The sequence below is a fragment of the Macaca fascicularis genome, chromosome 6 (assembly GCF_037993035.2).
Source record: "Macaca fascicularis isolate 582-1 chromosome 6, T2T-MFA8v1.1".
In the NCBI taxonomy this organism is placed as follows: Eukaryota; Metazoa; Chordata; class Mammalia; order Primates; family Cercopithecidae; genus Macaca; species Macaca fascicularis.
Genome location: NC_088380.1, coordinates 187,433,153 through 187,450,751, shown reverse-complemented (window position 1 = coordinate 187,450,751; position 17,599 = coordinate 187,433,153). Strand labels below are relative to the sequence as shown.

Below are 17,599 nucleotides of genomic sequence, written 5' to 3'. Positions count from 1 at the left end.
GTCCCAAGCTACTCAGGAGGCTGAGGAGTGAGGCTCACTTGAGCCCAGGAGTTCAAGGTTACAGTGAGCTAAGGCTGTGCCACTGTACTCCACCCTGGGTGAGAGAGCAAGACCCCGTGTCAAAAGAAAAACAGAAAGAAAAGAAAAGGAGAGAGAGAAAGAAAGAAAAAGGGAGAGAAAGAGAAAGAGTGACAGAGACAGAAAAACAGGGGCCAGGTGCAGTGGCTCACGCCTGTAATCCCGGCACTTTGGGTGGCCGAGACGGGAGGATCACTGAAGGTCAGGGTGATTCAAGACCAGCCTGGCCAAGATGGTGAAACTCCCATCTCTAATAAAAATACAAAACTTAGCTGAGCGAGACTGTCTAAAAAAAAGAGAGAAAGAAATAAAACATAATTTTCAAACCAAGTGAAAGATCTAACAGATACTTCACCAAAGAAGATATAAACAGATACAAATCACATAAAAAGATGCTCAAAATTGGGAGTCATTAGGGAAATGCAAATTTAAACCACTCTGAGATAGTACTACATACCCAGAAGAAAGGCTAAATTTAAGACTTGTGTTGGTGAGGGCATGGATCAAAGACATCTAGTAGGAATATAAAACAAAACGTCTTTGCAAACCAGTTTCAGTTTTTTAGAAAGTTAAACATATGCTTACCATATGATCAATTCCATTTTTAGGAAATAAAAGTCATGCCCACACAAAGGGGAATGTTCATGGCAGCTTTATTTGTAATAGTCAAATATTGGAAACAACCCAAGTGTGTTCAACAGGAGAACAAATAAATGCTGGCATAGCCATACAATGAACTACTATTCAGTAATAAAAAAGAATGCACTACTAAAGACCAGCAAAACACTATGGACGAACTACTGAGTAAGTACAGAGGGTAAGAGCAGAACAAAATCACCAAAAACAACAACAAAAAAATGCAAGGTGTCCATTTGCATGAAAAAAAGAAAAATGTGTACATACTAAAAAACATCATTTATACAAAAATTCCACAAAATGCAAACTAATCTAAGGTTATAGAAAGCAGAACAGCGGTTGCTTAGAAATGGGGGAAGGACGCCGGGTGCGGTGACTCAAGCCTGTAATCCCAGCACTTTGGGAGGCCGAGACGGGCGAATCACGAGGTCAGGAGATCGAGACCATCCTGGCTAACATGGTGAAACCCCGTCTCTACTAAAAAATACAAAAAACTAGCCAGGCGAGGTGGCGGGCGCCTGTAGTCCCAGCTACTCGGGAGGCTGAGGCAGGAGAATGGCGTAAACCCGGGAGGCGGAGCTTGCAGTGAGCTGAGATCTGGCCACTGCGCTCCAGCCTGGGCGACAGAGCCAGATTAAAAAAAAAAAAAGAAAAAAAAAAGAAATGGGGGAAGGAATGGAGAAACAGGAGAGGTGGGGAAGGAAGGATCACAAACTTCCAGGATCAATGAATACGATCATTCTTGATTGTGGTGATGGTTTCACAGGTGTACACAGTCAAAATACACACACTATTCACTTTATGCATGCCAATTTCTGAACGTCAGCTGTACTTCAGTAAAACTGCACAATAAAATCTATCTTAATCCAACAAGGTATTTCCCTTGCTCTGCTGTAAACAGAACAGACAGCACACCACGAACTGAAAACACACAGCTGGCAGTCAGTATGAACAAGGCGTTTAATAGAAAACAATTTGTTGTTTTTTGAGACAGGGTCTCATTCCGTCACCCAGGCTGGAGTGCAGTGTTGTGCTTGCTCGTAGCTCACTGCAGCCTTTAACTCCTGGGCTCACATGATCCTCCTGCCTCAGCTTCCCAAGTAGCTGGAACTACAGGCTGAGCCCCTGTGCCTGGTTCCCCGCCATGTTTTCTGGGTCTTTGCTTCACTCAAGAGAGGGGAAGAGTTTGCCTAAAGCAGCAAACAGAGCTCCTGAATGGAGACATACAACTTCTATGGATTTATGGAGGTTCATTTTAAAAGTCTGCCAACTTGTATACCTCATTTTCCCATAGAGGGTGATCATAATTCTATCCGCCAGAAAAATAAGCTGACATTTCAAGAAGGCAGAAGGTAGCCAGAAAGAAAACCACAAAGTCTGTGAATAAGGGAAAGGAAAAAAGTCAAGTAAAAGCATAAATCCTATATGAGGTAAAGGCAGGAAGACGAGGAGAATTCAGATCTCTACCACACACACACATAATTTTGGAATAAATTTCTAAGTACCAAAACACCAGGAAAGAAATGAAACAGAATAGTTCTCAGCATAACTCAAATTCTAGAATCCAAACATGAAAACAGTTGTCAGGTTTGAATTCATTAAAATGTAAAACTTCTTTCTACATGGGGAAGACACCAACGTGTTCGGAAGCTAACCATTAGTCAATTTTCAGTATCCACCATGCTGGTATGGGGACAGAATGGTAAATAATATCAAGTCCCTGCCCTCATGATTTCCTGTGAGTTGTATAATGAGAGAAAAGAAAACAAACAGACGAAGAAATCAACAGGAAAATGAACAACGGGTAAGAATAGGCCACTAAAAAAAACAAAGCATATTAAAAACAAATCTTCATACTCAGTAATAAAAAATGTTTGTGATAGCAAAATTAAAAAGACTAATATCCAATACTGACAAGGCGAAAGGGGAAACAGACACAGTCTTTCATTATGGGAAAGATGCAACTATTTGGAAGCCAGTCTGGTAATATCTACTGAAATGTTAAACCTGAGTATTCTTTGCCCCATCAATTCCACAATTTGTGATTTACCTTATGAAAACACTTGTTCAGGTATGCTAAGATAATAATATTGTTGGTAGTTGGGGAAAATGAGAAATACAAATGATCATTAATAGAGCATACTTATGTTTCATTCATATAATATTCCTTAGCCATTCTCTTTTAGAATGAAATAGTTATGTACACTGATGTGGAAATAGGTTCACAACAAATGAAGCAAAAAAAAATAAATTTCAAAATGTGGTATTTCATTTTCATTTAAAAAATCAGAGTTTACGCCGGGTGCGGTGGCTCACGCCTGTAATCCCAGCACTTTGGGAGGCCGAGACAGGCAGATCACGAGGTCAGGAGATCGAGAAGACCATCTGGCTAACACGGTGAAACTCCGTCTCTACTAAAAATACAAAAAAATTAGCCGGGCATGGTGGCAGGCGCCTGTAGTCCCAGCTACTTGGGAGGCTGAGGCAGGAGAATGGCGTGAACCCAGGAGGCGGAGCTTGCAATGAAGGGAGATCGCGCCACTGCACTCCAGCCTGGGCGACAGAGCAAGACTTCGTCTTAAAAAAAAAAAAAAAAAAATTCAGAGTTTAAAAGATTAGTAACAGAAGTAAAAGAACATAATGTACTGGAGAAAGATAAATCTCTACCACGGAACTATGCAATACAAGAAATTAAGGATCCTAATTTTCTGGAAGAGGTCAATGAACAAAAAGGAAGTCACTGTTTGATAATCTCATGATACTTATCTACTTCTTCACCACAAAACTTCACCACAAAATTATACATACTCATAAGTACCCCAAAACTTGCATTTACTTTTAAGCAGTTTAGTGACTGGAGGAAGGCTGGGATTATCCTGACCTACGTTAAGAGCCCTGTTTCGATAAGTGATTTCATTCTAAAATACCCAGCACCTTTTATTGCTAAATGCCAAGAGACAAGAGAAATCAATTTGTGTGTTCTGAAATCAGGCGGGTGATCAGCAAACACTAAAAGAACTAGATATAATTAGTATACCTACCAGGAAATCAAAATAACTATGCATTTGCAGATATAGAAAAAAACTAACAAGCAGCTGGCTGCAATGGCTCACGCCTGTAATCCCAGCACTTTGGGAGGCCGAGGTGGGCGGATCATGAGGTCAGGAGATTGAGACCATCCTGGCTAACACAGTGAAACCCTGTCTCTATTAAAAATACAAAAGAAAGTAGCCGGGCGTGGTGGTGGCGCCTGTAGTCCCAGCTACTCGGGAGGCTGAGGCAGGAGAATGGTGTGAACGGGGAGGCGGAGCTTGCAGTGAGCAGAGATTGCGCCACTGCACTCCAGTCTGGGCAACAGAGTGAGACTCTGTCTCAAAAACAAAACAAAACAACAAACCACAACCTTGGAAGAGCATAATCTAGAATTTGAGAGATATGGTCTATCATTCCTTCATGGAAAAATAAGTATGAATAGAGCCAACATTCTCGCTGTTTCAAGGCTTCAAAATGTTGGAGAATGCCATAAAGTAAACCAAGGCAAAGGTGGGGACTGTAGGCATCTGACTCAAAGATCATTTAGTGACTACGAGGAGTTCAGACCCAAGTGTATTTTCTGGAAGCTTCCTGAGTGTGGCTCTGGTTAGTACATTTCTCTGCCCTGCACTGCCATCTCAAGGGCCTAGGACAAGTACAGCTGTTGTGGGCTACAGGTGTCCCTCAAGAGCAGGCAACCACAGTGCCGTATCCATGTAATAGAAACAAAACAAACATAAGAGTTGTTTGGTATTTTCAGATCTTCAGGCAGTATTTTAAAGTTTGTTCATGTCTGATTTCAGCTTCCTGTAACAAGAGTAGTTTGTGTTGACCAACCATCCCACTGAGGGAAAGAAAAACTAGATTTTAAAAAACCCCACAAAAGCACAACTTCAAAAGCACAGGAGAACTACAACGGCAGCAAAGGTGTGACAAAGAACCTGGAGAGAAGGGAAGTACCGACAGGTAATAGGAGGACATGTCCCACCACTTTACCTCTCTAGAGGAACAGAATCACAAGCAGCAGTTAAGAGGCAAGCCAATGAGCCAAAAGCTGGAAATGAGAGAATGAGGCACTCAGCAGAACTAGTCATCTTACACAGCTGGGAAGAAGACTCTCTTAAACCACCAAGTTGGCTGGGTGCGGTGGCTCACACCAGTAATCCCAGTACTTTGGGATTACACTTGGGAGGCTGAGTCGGGTGGATCACAAGGTCAGAAGTTCGAGACCAGCCTGGCCAATATAGTGAAACCCTGTCCCTACTAAAAATATAAAAATTTGCCGAGAGTGGTGACAGGCGTCTGTAGTCCCAGCTACTCAGAAGGCTCAGTCAGAAGAATTGCTTGAACCCGGGAGGCAGAGGTTGCAGTGAGCCAAGATTGCGCCACTGCACTGGAGTCTGGGTGACAGAGACTCTGATTCAAACAAACAAACAAACAAGAAAACCCGCTGAATTTCAGCTGGGAGCTACAAATGGAATAAGGTGACCCAGCAATAGGCCAACCCTCACAAGCACTGAACATCTGATTCAAATTCAATGAAACTGTAATTATTATTACTTTTTTCTTTTTCTTTTTTATTTTTTTTTGAGACGGAGTCTCGCTCTGTCACCCAGGCTGGAGTGCAATGGCATGATCTTGGCTCACTGTAACCGCTGCCTCCCAGGTTCAAGTGATTCTCCTGCCTCAGCCTCCCAAGTAGCTGGGAGGTGCCTGCCACCACGCCCAGCTAATTTTTTGTATTTTTAGTAGAGACGGGGTTTCACCGTGATGGCCAGGCTGGTCTCGAACTCCTGATCTCAGGTGATCTGCCCGCCAAGACCTCCTAAAGTGCTGGAATTACAGGCATGAGCCATTGTGTCCTGCCAAAACCCTAGTAAGATTAAGGCCATCTACCTCTCTACAACTGCCTGGGAAACACAAAAGTAAATTCACTCCTAAGGAAGAAAATACCATCAAGACATTCTACTATTTCCAGCATTCAACAAATTTACAGACCAAAGGAACCCCCAGAAGATTCAGATACTGAAGTTATCAGACACGGTCTTTTAAAAATATATATATGATAGGCTTACTAAACTTTTGGATAAGATAGAGTAACAGGAACTGAATTTATCCTCCTACCTACAACAAAGAAACCAGACAAAACATATTAGAAAATCATTTTTTAGACACTAGATACCACACAGCACAGGACAGTGATGAGTAATAGATAGGAAACCACAAAGTGAGCAGTTATCACAGTTCCAGCTTACTGGAACTTTCCTGATAGTAGTGCAAAGGGACAGAACGCAGGTAGTCTATGTAATACACAAGTTGAGGAAATGAAGCTAGGAGTCTGGAGAGGCCAAGGTGACTCGAGTCCACAGGACAGACGGCCAAAGAGGAGAGAGCTACACAGATACAAAGCTCTGGAGATCTGAAAAGGATGGGGCCCTGGCCCCTGAGTCTTCGACTGCACAATCATCAGCAAATACATGTGAGAAATAACCTGAGGCCAGGGACCAAGGATGGGGTGCAGAAAAGTTGAAAACAGCAGAGCGGGCCAGGTGCGGTAGCTCATGCCTGTAATCCCAGCACTTGGAGAGGCCGAGGCAGTCGGATCACCGGAGGAGAGGAGTTCAAGAAAAGCCTGGCCACCATAGTAAAACCCCGTCACTGCTAAAAATACAAAATATGAGCTGGGCATGGTGGCGGGTGCCTGTACTCCCAGCTACTCAGGAGGCTGAGGCAGGAGAATCACTTGAACCGGGAGGCGGAGGTTGCAGTGAGCCGAGACTGCACCAGTGCCCTCCAGCCTGGGTGACAAGAGCAAAACTCCGAAGCAGTCCGAGGGAACAATCCTTGGGGATCACGCGGGTCAGGAACAATTTGTATTCCACCAGTCGGCATGGGAAACCTATTCACAGAGTATTCCGGGAAGTATTACTTTAAAGTGAGCTTTAAGTGAATCAAACTGTTTCCAAATAGTCTAACTATAGCTCAGAAGAAAGCTCAAGAGTACTTCTAGGGATACAATATCTGGCCACCAAAGAAGGTAAAATGCACAGTACACTGTGTCCCATAAAACATTACCAGGTACACAAAGTAGAAGACAGAAATAAATTAAAACCAACCCAGAAATGAAAAAGATGAATCAGCAGATAAGGGCATTAAAAGGTACTTGTATTAAATATATATAAAAAAGTAGGGAAAATGTTCAGTAACAGCATGAATGATATAAAAAACATCCATGGCTCAACTTGTGATGAAAACTATACTATTACTAGATGGAATTAATGGCAGATTAGATACTGCAAATAAAAATATTAGTAAAACTGAAGAAACGGCAATAAAAACTGCCTAAAATATTTTTAAAAAAGAAAATAAAGGCAAGAATAAATTAAACATAGCATTAGTTAGCTGTAAGACAACTTCAAGTAGCCTAAAATACAGGCAACTGTACTCCCCAAGGAGGGAAGGTAGGGAGGCAGAAAAAATTACTTGAAAAAATGGTAGCCTAAACCAGAAACCTAGAGCCAACGAGCTCAAGAACACCTAGGCAGCACAAGAAAAACGAAAGAACGAAACAAAACTACAAGACACATCATTATCACACTGCATAAAATGAGTAATGAGGAGAGACTCTTAAAGCAGCCACAGAAAACAGACATACATAAAAGAAACAAGGATAAGTATGACCTTTCCTTAGAAACAATGCATGCCAGAAGGCCACAGAGCAGCACGGAAGAACTCACCATGACGTGCACCTTCCCAATCATCACAGCTACTTGAGGGGCTGAGGCAGGAAGATCGCTTGAACCCAGGAGGTCGAGGCTGCAGTGAAGCCGAGATGGCATCACTGCACTCCAGCCTGGGTGACAAAGTGAGATCCTATTTCCAAAAAAAAAAAAAAAAAAATCCAGGCACGGTTGTGTGCACCTAGCTACTCAGGAAGCTGAGGCAGGAGGATCACTAGAGCTCAGAAGTTTGAGATTACACTACTCCATCCAGCCTGGGCCACAGAACAATGATATACTATCTCAAAACAAATAGATAAATGAGACTTAATTACATTAAGAAGTTTCTGCACCGCAAAAATAATGATAATTAACAGTCTAGGGAATGAGAGAAAATATTGGCAAACTACGCATCTGACAAGGGGTTAATATACAGAATCTACAAGAAACTCAACATGAAAAAAAACCCTAATAATAAGTGGGCAAAGAACATGAAATATTTTTCAAAAGACATACAAATTGCCAACAAAGATGAAAAAAATGTTCAACATCAATAATCATCAGAGAAATGCAAATTAAAACCACAATGAAATATCATCTTACACCACTCAGAAAGGCTACTATTAAAAAGTCAAAACCAACAGATGCTGGCAAGGATGTGAAGAAAAAGGAATGCTTAAACACTGTTGGTGGGAATGTAAATTAGTACAACCTGTATGGAAAACTGTATGGAGATCTCTCACAGAACAAAAAATAGAACTGCCATTCTATCCAGCAATCCCACTACTGGGTATACCCAAAGGGAAAGAAATCATCACGTCAAAAAGATAACCTGCACTCATGTATTGTAGCACTATTCACAATAGCAAAGATACAGCATCAACCTAAGTGTCCAACAATGGATGACTGGATAAACAAAATGTAGTGTATCTATACACCAAGGAATACTACTCAGCTATAAAAAAGAATGAAAGCACATCTTGGGCAGCAACCTGAAGAGAACTGGAGGCTGTTATCCTAAGCAAAACAACTCAGAAACAGTCAAATACCAACGTTCTTTCTTACAAGTGGGAGCTAAACAATGGGTACACATGCACATACACAGTGGAAAAACAAGACACTGAAGACTCCAAAACACGGGAGGGTGAAGAAGGTGAAAAAGTTACCTTTTGGGTACAATGTTCACTATTAGAGCAATGAGTACACTAGAAGGACAGACTTCACCACTACACAATATATCCAGGTAAGAAAACTGTACTTGTGACTCCCTGCGCACCAGGGGCCCCCTTCCTAGCCAGATGGCTGGGTGCGCAGTGTCCTCGACCCCATGAACAAGTAAGCACATCTTCTGCGTCCCCAGGGACTCCAGACCATGCCATGGTGGATTCAGAGTGCCTCTCAGCTCCCCCGCTGCTGAGGCCAACTTCTTGTGCACCCAAAAGGGAATCCTCCAAGTTTGCTAAGATTACATTGTGCCTGGTGATCCGGATCTGCTTCAAGTGCCTCCACACCAGAGTATTCCTCCCTGTTGGTGGCTGAAATGATCCTTGCTGCTATTTTGTCAGCTACATGTATGATCTGCACACCAAAATACCATTCATCAATTGGCCCTGGAGTAATTTCTTCCAAACCCTCTTAACAGTGATCCTCTACCTAATCACCTCCATTATCGACCTTGCTGAGAGAGGAAACCACTCCAAAACCATCACAGGGGTACTGGGCCTAATTGCTAAGGGCCTCTTTGGCTTTAATGACTATGTCAACCTTCCTCTTTCAGTAGCAAAGATATACTGCAGCCCCCACTGGCCCCACAGATGGCCAGTGTAGGCAAACTCCCCTCATTTCTCTCTGTAACCTGCAAGTAAGTTTTCCATGGAAATAACTCTTCCCTGTCCCAACAACAACACTCCCAGCGAACCAATTCCCATCCCCCTATAGAGGTAAAAGTGCCTTCATTGGGAGAATATTGTCTTCCAGCCTGCCAATCAACTCTTGATGGGTGTGGCCACCTTTATGGGTATGCTTAGGTCCTGCTTCTGCAGTATCCAAAAGGAGACACCAGTTTTGCCTGAACCATATCCCCCACCTAAGCCATAAAATTAGGGAGTGGGAAGCCTTAGATGTCAGAGTCCAGGCTCTAGGAGGTGATCCACTCCAAATAATCTCCTTGGTGTGGGTGGTGGTTCTATGGAGGGATAAATAAATAATAAACAGACTGTTAAAATATAAAAAAGAAAACTGTACTTATAACTCCTAAATCTGTGAAATGAAACAAATAAAGAAGCCAGTCTGGGCTGAGTTGGCTTATGTCTGCAAGCCCAGCACTTTGGGAGGCCAACACGGGAGGACTGCTTGAGGCCAGGAGTTCAAGACCAGCCTGAGCAACATAATGAGACCTCGTCTCTATGAAAAATAAAAATTAGCCAGGGCTAGGGATATTTCTAGCTAGAGTCAGTTATTATTTCTAAGGTTTCAATGGACAGATCTAGGACATATATTTGTAACCATATGCATTTATAAATACAAGGTATGAATATATTTAAGTTTTATATGATGTATGACAAAATATCAAATATACAAGCTAAAATCTTATGAAAACATACTGAACTTTTAATTCAAATTCAGGATAACAGGGCTTTTAGTTCCTCTCTTTTATAATTATATCTGCATCTTCTTTAATACTGACAGTCCTGGTTCTTCAGGGACATGGGATGATAGAATATTTATTTATTTGTTTCATCCCACCAATATGATTACTGAGAGCAGATAAAACTGTGTGTGCATATCATTTACCCGCCCTGCCCCCCTTTACATAACTGTGGTCGGTCTACATTGTCAGAGTATGTACCCACTACATACTATCAGCTTTCCCATTTAACCTGCATACACTCCTATTTTCAGACTTAGTTTTTCAAGTCACTGTATATTAAATGCCCCCTACTAGTTCATACGCCAATCACTTTGTCTAGAAGCTTGTCCTCTAGATGATTCTTTAAAAAGTGTTCACAGCAACAGTATGTCCTATGTTTCCTGTATTTTGGTAATAGTTTGTGCCCTTTATATTTCAAAGCCAGTTTTGCTGAATTCTAGATCCTCGGCTCACACAATCTTAAAGTATCTTAAATATGTTACTCCAAAAAATTTTTTTGGTATGGCATAAAGCCTTGCTGCAGGTCTAATGACACTCTGATTTTCTTACTAGTCACTTGCTCTTTTTGCTAGATGCCCAAAACATATGCTTTTTCCGTAAACTCAGTAATTTTATCAGAATATATCCTGGTGTTGGTTTTTCTACATTGATATTCTCAGGTATACTGTGTGTTCTTTCAGTCAGTAGTTTGATTTTTTTTTTAATTCACGAAAGTTTCCTTGAATTATCATTTTTAGTATTCGTTCTGATCACGTGCATTGATTTGCTTCAGAGGCTTATTTCTCTGCATGTTGCTTATTTGTCACTCTCCCTTGAATCTTTAAAAAAAATTTCTTTTTAAAAAAATGTCAAAGTATAATCTACATATGATAAAATTCACTCTTACTGTCTTATGATTCCTTTACAAATGCATAGTTACATAACCACCACAATTAAAATATGTAGTTGTTTTGTCACCCCCAAGTATCTTCCCTGTATACATAATTTGGTGCTAAAGCTACTTCCTTGTAGACAAGAAAGTAACAACTATAGAAGTCAGGATAATGGTTAATTTTGGGCGCAGGGTGGGGGCTGTGACTGGCTGGGGCATATAGAGAGGGTTCGGGGGAAAGTGAAAAAGTTCTTATTTTTGACCTCGGTGGTGATTACAAGGCTTTTGGCCTTCTAATAATTCACTAATATGAATTACAAGACCTCATCTCTAAATAATAATAATAAATGAAGAAAGGTTACTTTAGAGGAGTATCCCCTCTTCCTTCCTATGTTGTATTACGGTATAATATATTCATGTTTTCATCCATGGTTCCTGGTTCCTAACTGCCATAATCTTTGTTATAATGTTGGAGTGCTTAAGGCCTCGGGAAACAGGATCTCTCTCTGACCTTCTCCTATCCTTCTTTCCCCTGCCCAAGGCAGGACTCTAATCTCACTAGGGGGTCAGAAGACCCTCATTCCGGAGAGGGTCCTGCCCCATACCTTAGAGGAAGGAATGCTACACAGAGAGCCCAAGAGAAGTCTGAGCAGATGTGCCTTGCTTGTCCAATAATCACATTTCTACAGCTTTCAACCATGCCTATGTAATGAAGCCTCCATAAAAACCCAAAACAACAGGGTTCAGAGAGCTTCTAGATAGCTGAATGCAGGAGATTCCTCCTGAAGGGTGGTGTGCCCAGGGAGGGCATGGACACTGCACTTTTTCCTCTACACCTTGCCTTGTGCATCTTTTCACCTGTATCCTTTGTAATATCCTTTATAATAAACTGGTAAATGTAAGCAGATGTTTCTCTGAGTTCTGTGAACCACTGAAGCAAATTAACTGAACTCAAAGAGGGGGTCGTGGGAACCCAAACTTGAAGCTGGTCCAAGTTCTAGAGGCCCAAACACGGGACTGGTGATAGAAGGGGGAGAGGGCAGTCTTGGGGACTGAGTCCATAAACTGTGGGATGTGACACTCCCTCCAGGTAGATAGCGTTGGAATTGAATTGGAGAGCACATAACTGGTGTCTGCTGCTTGGTGTGTGGGGAAAAGAAACCCACACCTTTGGTCACAGAAGTCTTCCTTTGTGTTGATGATTGTGGTGGTGTGAGAGCAAAGGAAAAACATGGTTTGAGAGTTTTTCCCTATATGTGTATCCAGAACTTCTTCCCAAAGTTCAGGGTAAGCAGACAACAGTGACTCAATCACCAAGGAGTTCACAGTATCTGGTGGAAGGAGGAGAAGGTGGAGGAGATTCTCCTCTCCTTAGCCTCAGAGATGTATCTCAATGACCTGAGTGCTTTCTAGCATATCCTAATGCTGTAAGATAGGGGGAACTTCCTTACAAGCAAAGGAACTGTAATTCAAAAACTGCTAATAAGGGCTGAAAAAAGGAGAGGTAAATATAGTTAAATGCCAATCCTGAAAAAATTAAAAGGGAAAACTAGGAGTGGTGACAGCCTGTGCTTTGATAATAACTACAAAATGAGAGTGCATATTTCTCTTTGGGCTCCCCTGGCACAGAAAGCCAAATCTGACAGGAGAGAGGAAGAGAAATCTCACTCTCCATGACCACACCTACTTACTGAGCTGAACCTGGTTTCGTAAAGTCCAGCACTCTAGAAATCAGAGGGAAAACAGGAGAGACCCATGTGTGTACTGACCTCTGCTGTGTCTGCGAAGGCAGGCATTTCAGTTATGTGTGTACTGACCTCTGCTGTGTCTGCGAGGGCAGGCATTTCAGTTATGTGTGTACTGACCTCTACTGTGTCTGCGAAGGCAGGCATTTCAGTTCACTCAATAGGTTAACCAGAAATTGTGAGCTGACAAAGGAGGAATGATATTATCCTTATTTCCTTTTTACTTACTGTTATATAGCACTTTTATACCTAGATTTGTTATGTTTTGTCTGTTATTTATACTTGTGCAGTCCCTTCCTCTCACTCCCTAATGCCATAAGCTCCATAAAAAGAGGGACTTTATATATCTTTCATGCACGTGGGCCAGCGCCAGGTAAAACGTTTTACACACAGCATATGCTCAGTATGTCTGCTGCATTAAATTTTAAAAAATCAAGGACAGTCACAAGAAACAAGACAAAATTTGTTTTGTACTATTTCAGAAGGCAAAAATCAGAACAAACTGAAAGGAAAGGGGAAGCATATTAGGCCAACAGTAACACCAAACTTCACTAGCACTGGTTGCCCTGAGAAGTAATGTCCCTTCACCATCTTCAAAATATTTAAAAAGAGGCTGTGTGCCCACTGGCAAAGATGCTGGGGAAAGGATATCCTTCACATCTGAGGGGTCATATATTTCTTTATGTCCAGACTGCATTAAAAGGGGAAGGAAAATTTGAGGTCCGCTTCAAACTCCTAAGATTTTGTGTTTCTGAATAGGGCTATCCTCAGTGACTCAGACTCAGAAGCCAATGAAGAAAATAAGGAGAAACAAATCTACCCCAAAACCTATACAGATCAGCCATTCCTACCCCACTAGAAATCCATCATTGCTAATGCAAAAGCTCAATCCTACTTTATCAGAGAATCAAATACCAGAACAAATACTTGACTAGGCACTAGTATTTAACATGTGTTATTTTCATTTCATCCTTGTTATTATTTTACATTTATGTATTTTATAAGAGGACACTGATACTGAGAAAATATACAATGAATGGGTTTTGAACTTTGACTCAATCATATTTTCATTGAACCTTCCTGCTTCTAAGATAAGCTACTAAAATACAATCATTTATAAACATATTATATTTGTAAAATATAATCGTTTCTTTCCTGTATTGGCATTAGAAAACTCAGTTTACTACCATATCTTAATTTCCATACCATAAATTCATGCTTCCATGTCTTACCACTTATTTCAAGCTCTGCCCAATGGGATTTCTTTCCATTTGCTGCTTCCTCAGAAGACATAATTGTATACATCCTCCGAGGGTCAGGGGGCTCGTACTGTTCTTTGGGCATGCCTGTTAAAAAAAGAAACCAATCAGTATTCTAAACAAATCAAATAAACAAAAGCCACAACACCTCTTTTTTTTGAGACAAAGTCTGACTCTGTCACCCAGGCTGGAGTGCGGTGGCACAATCTTGGCTTACTCCAACCTCTTCAAGCAATTCTTCTGCCTCAGCCTCCCAAGTAGCTGGGACTATAGGCACGCACCACCATGCCAGGCTCATTTTTGTATTTTTAATAGAGATGGGGTTTCACCATATAGGCTGGGCTGATCTCTAACTCCTGACCTCATGATCCGCCCGCCTCGGCCTCCCAAAGTGCTGGGATTACAGGAGTGAGCCAGCACGCCCGACCCACACCTTTTAAAAGTGGACACCCATATTACAATCTCTACCATTTCCCACTGAAAGAAACTAGGAGCTTCTTGCAGAAAATGATTATTTCAAGTGCAGGACAAGACAGATACAAACAAGCTGTGAGGCTACCAAGGCTGCAGCAGCTGTGGGGGACACAGGAGCCAGCTTGAAGAAGCTTCCACTGACCAAATATGAGACAATCTGAACATCAGAAGAATGACTGCAACTGAGTCATTATGAACTTCATGAGTTCATACTTTTATCTAAAAATCAAAAAACTCAGTCACCAGAAATTAGAAAATAAAAAAAATCAGCAGGGCATGGTGGCTCATGCCTGTAATCCCAGCCCTTTGGGAGGCCAAGGCAGGTGGATCTCGAGGTCAGGCGATCGAGACCATCCAGGCTAACACGGTGAAACCCCGTCTCTACTCAAAAACACAAAAAAATTAGCCGGGCGTGGTGGCGGGTGCCTGTAATCCCAGCTACTTGGGAGGCTGAGGCAGGAGAATGATGTGAACCCAGGAGGCGGAGCTTGTGGTGAGCCAAGACCGCGCTACTGCACTCCAGCCTGGGCAACAGAGCAAGACTTCGTCTTGAAAAATAAATAAATAAACAAATAATAAAAGACACAAACATTTATCCTGCATTTCTGGCAGAAACTAGGTGACTGTTTTTAACAGAATTCTAGCTAATAAATCCAAAAAGAGTTACGTAATTAGAAAATAGTTTACCATCTCTAAGAAAACGATGGATCTAGGCAATGATCATCAATGGTTAATAAAACCATTAAGTGGAAAAAAATATCAATGGAAAATTTTTAAATGGATAGATCAGGCTACAACAGTGATTCCCAACCTTTTTGGCACCATGGACCAGTTTCATGGAAGACACTTTTCCATGGATTTGGGGAGGCTGGTGGTTTCATCATGCATTAGTTAGATCGCACCATGGGGAGCGCACAGCCTAGATCCCTCACATGCGCAGTTCACAAAAGGGCTGGTGCTCCCGTGAGAATCTAACGCTGCTGCTGATCTGACGGGGCGGTACTTGGACAGTAATCCTTGCTCACCTGCCACTCACCTCCTGCTGTGCGGCCTGGTTCCTAACAGGACATGGACAAGTACCAGGGTTGAGGACCCCTGGGCTACAAAATCTAAACCCAATGATTGGTCTCATTGTTAGGACAACCAGACATTACTTGCTTCCCAATAAGACACTATGAGAAGTACACACAAACCACCTATGTCCTTGACCCCTCACCAACAAAGTTAAAAACTGAACCTGAATCAAATCAAGCCTCTCTAGATCTGATATTAGTTTTCATAAAGTAAGGGATCTAGAGGAACATGTTTAAAATAACACCACAGGACAAAACCATGTGAATATATTTAATACTACAAAACGGTACACTTGGTTATGATAGTAACTACCACGTTGTGAATTTTACCACAATTAAAATTTTTTAAAGTAAAAATAATACAAGAATACAGCCAGCCAGTCAGATGCAGAATATAAAAGTTCTAGATGACAAAAGACCAAATTTCTTGAACACATCAATGGTCTGAAAAAGAGGAGTAAGCAGAAACATACGGAATAAATGACTTAAGAGGCACAGCAATCAAATGCAATGTACAGACCTTGTTTAGTCCCAACTTGAACAAATCTGGTTTTCTGATTTTGAAAATCAGAGAAACCTGAAGATAGACTAAATATTAGTTAATATTAAAGAGGTATTGTGATTCAGGCACAGTGGCTCATGCCTGTAATCCCAGCACTTTTGTGAGGCTTGGGCCCAGGAGTTCCAGACCAGCACCAGCCTGGGCCCCATCATTTATCAAAAAAATTAAAAATTAGCCAAGCATGGTGGTATACACCAATAGTCCCAGCAACTTAGGAGGCTGAGGTGGGAGGATCACTTGAACCCAGGAGGTTGAGGCTGCAGTAACATGTGACTGTGCCCCTGCACTCCAGCCTGGGCGACAGTGAACCCTGTCTCAAAAAAAAAAAAAAAGTATTATGGTTGTATGTGATTTTTAAAAATTCTTGTCGATTACAGATACATTCTAAACTATTTAGGTGAAATAAAACATCACTCCCATGTACATTCCCTCAAAGCCCTTGTTCTTGTCTTGCTTTTATTCTTTTGGATAAATCATAACCCTGGTTTAAACAATTGTTCACCTCCTCTGTATACCCATGCAGCTAAACATAGCTGGAGAAAAACCTATGACCATGAAGTTTAAAGAGTCAGTCAGCAATTATTCCTCAGACTCTGTACACTGCCCAGAAATAATACGTAAATTCCTAGTCTATCCCCTTCTCCTAGTTGTCTTCCGTCTTCAAACCTCTTAACACCTGCTCCTCCATCCTCCCTCTCAGCTGATGACCTTACTTTTTTTTTTTTTTTTTTTTGAGACAGAGTCTCGCTCAGTCAATGTTGGCTTACTGCAAGCTCCGCCTCCCGGGTTTACGCCATTCTCCTGCCTCAGCCTCCCAAGCAGCTGGGACTACAGGCGTCCGCTGCCACGCCCGGCTAATTTTTTTGCATTTATAGTAGAGATGGGGTTTCACCGTGTTAGCCAGGATGGTCTCGATTTCCTGACTTCGTGATCCGCCCACCTCGGCCTCCCAAAGTGCTGGGATTACAGGCGTGAGCCACCATGCCCGGCCTGATGACCTTACTTCTATTTTCACAATGAAACAGAATGTCAGAAGGGCCCTTTCTAAGATCTCCCACCTATGCCCATCTACCCCTGCCCTTAGCACGTAAGCCATTTGTGCAATTGATCCACCCCTTCATTCTGCCTATTCAAGGATAGGACTCTGGCAATCCCTTCCTTCCTCTCGTCACATTCTGCCTCCCTCCTGGATCTTTACTTTCAGCACACATATACATGCTATTCCTTCCTCTATTAAAAAAAAAAGGCTTAACTTCATTTCTTGCTCCAGCTACTTCCCTTCTCTCATTCTCTCTATAGCAAAAACAATCCTCAGGAATTGTGTATGTTCTCTGTCTTCTATTCTCCTCTTCCCAGTTAAACCCATTCAAGTTAGTAAGTGTTTTCAACCTTTCATCAAAAACTATCAAGAAGAAACCCAGTAGCCAGGCACAATGGCTCATGCCTATAACACCAACGGCTTTGAGATGCTGCAGACTGAGGATCACTTGAGCCCAGGA

The 17,599-nt window shown here is 41.9% G+C and overlaps 1 protein-coding gene across 7 annotated transcripts in view; it reads right to left on the bottom strand.

The window, feature by feature from the left end:
* Window positions 1–17,599, bottom strand: part of CNOT6 (CCR4-NOT transcription complex subunit 6) — an 86,035-nt gene that overhangs the window by 37,516 nt on the left and 30,920 nt on the right. For 4 of the 7 annotated variants that reach the window (XM_045394669.3, XM_005558808.5, XM_005558809.5 and 1 more), the window contains one exon: window positions 13,965–14,078. In XM_045394669.3, the coding sequence (XP_045250604.1) occupies window positions 13,965–14,076 (112 nt within the window). In that variant the 5' untranslated portion in view covers window positions 14,077–14,078. Of the gene's footprint in view, window positions 1–13,938; window positions 14,081–17,599 lie in introns of those variants that run through there. The other 3 variants (XM_045394672.3, XM_073995037.1, XM_073995038.1) reach the window with 2 other exon arrangements.